The sequence below is a fragment of the Nanorana parkeri genome, unplaced genomic scaffold, assembly GCF_000935625.1.
Source record: "Nanorana parkeri isolate BGI_ZX_2015 unplaced genomic scaffold, ASM93562v1 scaffold4294, whole genome shotgun sequence".
NCBI classification, from domain to species: domain Eukaryota; kingdom Metazoa; phylum Chordata; class Amphibia; order Anura; family Dicroglossidae; genus Nanorana; species Nanorana parkeri.
The window spans coordinates 1,637-5,009 of NW_017310557.1; the positions used below are offsets into that span (position 1 = coordinate 1,637).

At 58.7% G+C, this 3,373-nt stretch overlaps 1 protein-coding gene across 1 annotated transcript in view; it reads right to left on the reverse strand.

Annotated features, from left to right (window-relative positions):
- LOC108803830 (centrosomal protein of 70 kDa-like) overlaps window positions 1-3,373 on the reverse strand; it is a gene marked incomplete at its 3' end in the record, with an annotated part of 15,539 nt that overhangs the window by 1,250 nt on the left and 10,916 nt on the right. The window contains exons 12-13 of the mRNA XM_018575627.1: window positions 906-1,060; window positions 574-688 (exon numbers count right to left, since the gene is read on the reverse strand). Coding sequence (XP_018431129.1) covers window positions 574-688; window positions 906-1,060 — 270 coding nt within the window. The remainder of the gene's footprint in view (window positions 1-573; window positions 689-905; window positions 1,061-3,373) is intronic.

Genomic DNA, 3,373 nt, shown 5'->3' on the forward strand with positions numbered 1-3,373 from the left:
CACGGGGGAGTCCGGGGAGAGGGATGACGCTATCACAGCGCACGGGGGAGTCCGGGGAGAGGGATGACGATATCACAGCGCACGGGGGAGTCCGGGGAGAGGGATGACGCTATCACAGCGCACGGGGGAGTCCGGGGAGAGGGATGACGATATCACAGCGCACGGGGGAGTCCGGGGAGAGGGATGACGCTATCACAGCGCACGGGGGAGTCCGGGGAGAGGGATGACGATATCACAGCGCACGGGGGAGTCCGGGGAGAGGGATGACCATATTTTTCTGATGTGGACATTGAATACACACGGAGGGTGACACAGAATCACAGTCTCCATCAATCTGCGGATCGGCATGGACAATCGGTGCGTCTACGGATGCAGTTAGGGGGCTGCATGTGTCTGCAGGATTCTGGGGTCAGAGGTCGTACCTGTCTAGGTCCCGGGGTCAGAGGTCGTACCTGTCTAGGTCCCGGGGTCAGAGGTCGTACCTGTCTAGGTTCCCGGGGTCAGAGGTCGTACCTGTCTAGGTCCCGGGGTCAGAGGTCGTACCTGTCTAGGTCCCAGGGTCAGAGGTCGTACCTGTCTAGGTCCAGGGGGCCGAGGACCTCCCGCAGCTTCTGGCCGTTCTCTTCTTCTGCATCTCTACACATCGCCCACACTGTGTTCACCACGGTCCCCACACCGGCCGCATCCCCTGAGAAGACGCAGGACGAGTATGAGCGCAGACACAGACTAGAACAAGGTCATTGTAGGTGTAATCTGCCACTAATGGCGGGCCGGCGTCATCCCGATCCCAGGGGGGTGGAGGACATACTGGAGGATCCCAGGATTGGCCTCCCAGGGGGGTGGAGGATCCCGGGATTGGCCTCCCAGGGGGGTGGAGGACACACTGGACTCTATGGGGACGTTACCTAATCCCAGGATGCTGCGCAGGTTCTTCATGGCGTTGGTCACCTCGCCCAGCCGGCTGTACACTTCGCTCATGCGCGGATAGACGCCGCTCAGGGACCGAACGTCAAACAGTTTCTGGAAATGTGAGACCAGAGCGCGCAGCGTGTGCGTGGAGATCCCGCCGCCGCCGTCCTGAGGGAGGAAATACCCAATAATCAACAACCTACCGGAGACACAACGCGCCATGATGGGGGCTGTAGTCCTAGAATTAGCCAGAAGAAGATTTCAGGGCAATAAAGAGAATTATAAATGCTGAATCACCAACATGGCGGCCTCACACAAGTGCGGACACCTGACCATCACACCTATAGGAGCCGGTGAGACCTCCCCTTCCAAGACCAAGGCCCCTAATATACAGGTGCCCCCCCATCATGGCCAACAATACGCCACTGCTCCCCTTTGTGACTACACCATCCTCCACTCCTCTGGGAGGACTTTACACAAGACATTGGAGGGGTCTGGGGGAATTGGTCCCATTGGTGAGGTCAGGTACTGATGTTGGATGAGAAGACCCGGGCTCACAGTCAGTGCTCAGTAGGGATGAGGTCGGGGCTCTGTGCAGGTCCCCCCATGTCTGTATGGAGCTGTCTGTGTACACGGGGGACAGTCATGGGGGGGGGACAGAAAAGGGTCTTCACCAAACTGTGACCACAAGGCTGGAAGAGCCCCATTGTCTACAATGTCTTTGTATGATGGAGGATCACCAGATCATTGGGGACCCCTGAACCCCGTCACTGGAGACCCCCGTCACTGGAGACCCCCTGAACCCCATCATTGGAGACCCCTGAACCCCATCACTGGAGACCCCTGAACCCCATCACTGGAGACCCCTGAACTCCATTACTGGAGACCCCTGAACTCCGGCATTGGAGACCGCTGACCACCATCACTGGAGACCCCTGACCACCATCACTGGAGACCACTGAACCCCGTCGCTGGAGACCACTGAACCCCGTCACTGGAGACCCCTGAACCCCGTCACTGGAGACCACTGAACCCCATCACTAGAGACCCCTGACCACCATCACTGGAGACCACTGAACCCCATCATTGGAGACCCCTGACCCCCATCACTGGAGACCACTGAACCCCATCACTGGAGACCCCTGAACCCCATCACTGGAGACCACTGAACCCCATCACTGGAGACCCCTGAACCCCATCACTGGAGACCCCTGAACCCCATCACTGGAGACCCCTGAACCCCATCACTGGAGACCCCTGAACCCCATCACTGGAGACCCCTGAACCCCATCACTGGAGACCCCTGAACCCCATCACTGGAGACCCCTGAACCCCATCACTGGAGACCCCTGAACCCCATCACTGGAGACCCCTGAACCCCATCACTGGAGACCCCTGAACCCCATCACTGGAGACCCCTGAACCCCATCACTGGAGACCCCTGAACCCCATCACTGGAGACCCCTGAACCCCATCACTGGAGACCCCTGAACCCCATCACTGGAGACCCCTGAACCCCATCACTGGAGACCCCTGAACCCCATCACTGGAGACCCCTGAACCCCATCACTGGAGACCCCTGAACCCCATCACTGGAGACCCCTGAACCCCATCACTGGAGACCCCTGAACCCCATCACTGGAGACCCCTGAACTCCATTACTGGAGACCCCTGAACTCCGGCATTGGAGACCGCTGACCACCATCACTGGAGACCCCTGACCACCATCACTGGAGACCACTGAACACCGTCGCTGGAGACCACTGAACCCCGTCACTGGAGACCCCTGAACCCCGTCACTGGAGACCACTGAACCCCATCACTAGAGACCCCTGACCACCATCACTGGAGACCACTGAACCCCATCATTGGAGACCACTGAACCCCATCACTGGAGACCCCTGACCACCATCACTGGAGACCACTGAACCCCATCACTGGAGACCACTGAACCCCATCACTGGAGACCCCTGAACCCCATCACTAGAGACCCCTGAACCCCATCACTGGAGACCCCTAAACCCCATCATTGGAGACCCCTGAACCCCATTACTGGAGACCCCTGAACCCCATTACTGGAGACCCCTGAACCCAATCACTAGAGACCCCTGAACCCCATCACTGGAGACCACTGAACCCCATTACTGGAGACCCCTGAACCCCATCACTAGAGACCCCTGACCACCATCACTGGAGACCACTGAACCCCATCACTAGAGACCCCTGACCACCATCACTGGAGACCACTGAACCCCATCACTGGAGACCCCTGACCACCATCACTGGAGACCACTGAACACCATCACTGGAGACCACTGAACACCATCACTGGAGACCACTGAACCCCATCATTGTAGACCACTGAACCCCATCACTAGAGACCCCTGAACCCCATCACTGGAGACCCCTGAACCCCATCACTGGAGACCCCTGAACCCCATCACTAGAGACCCCTGAACCCCAT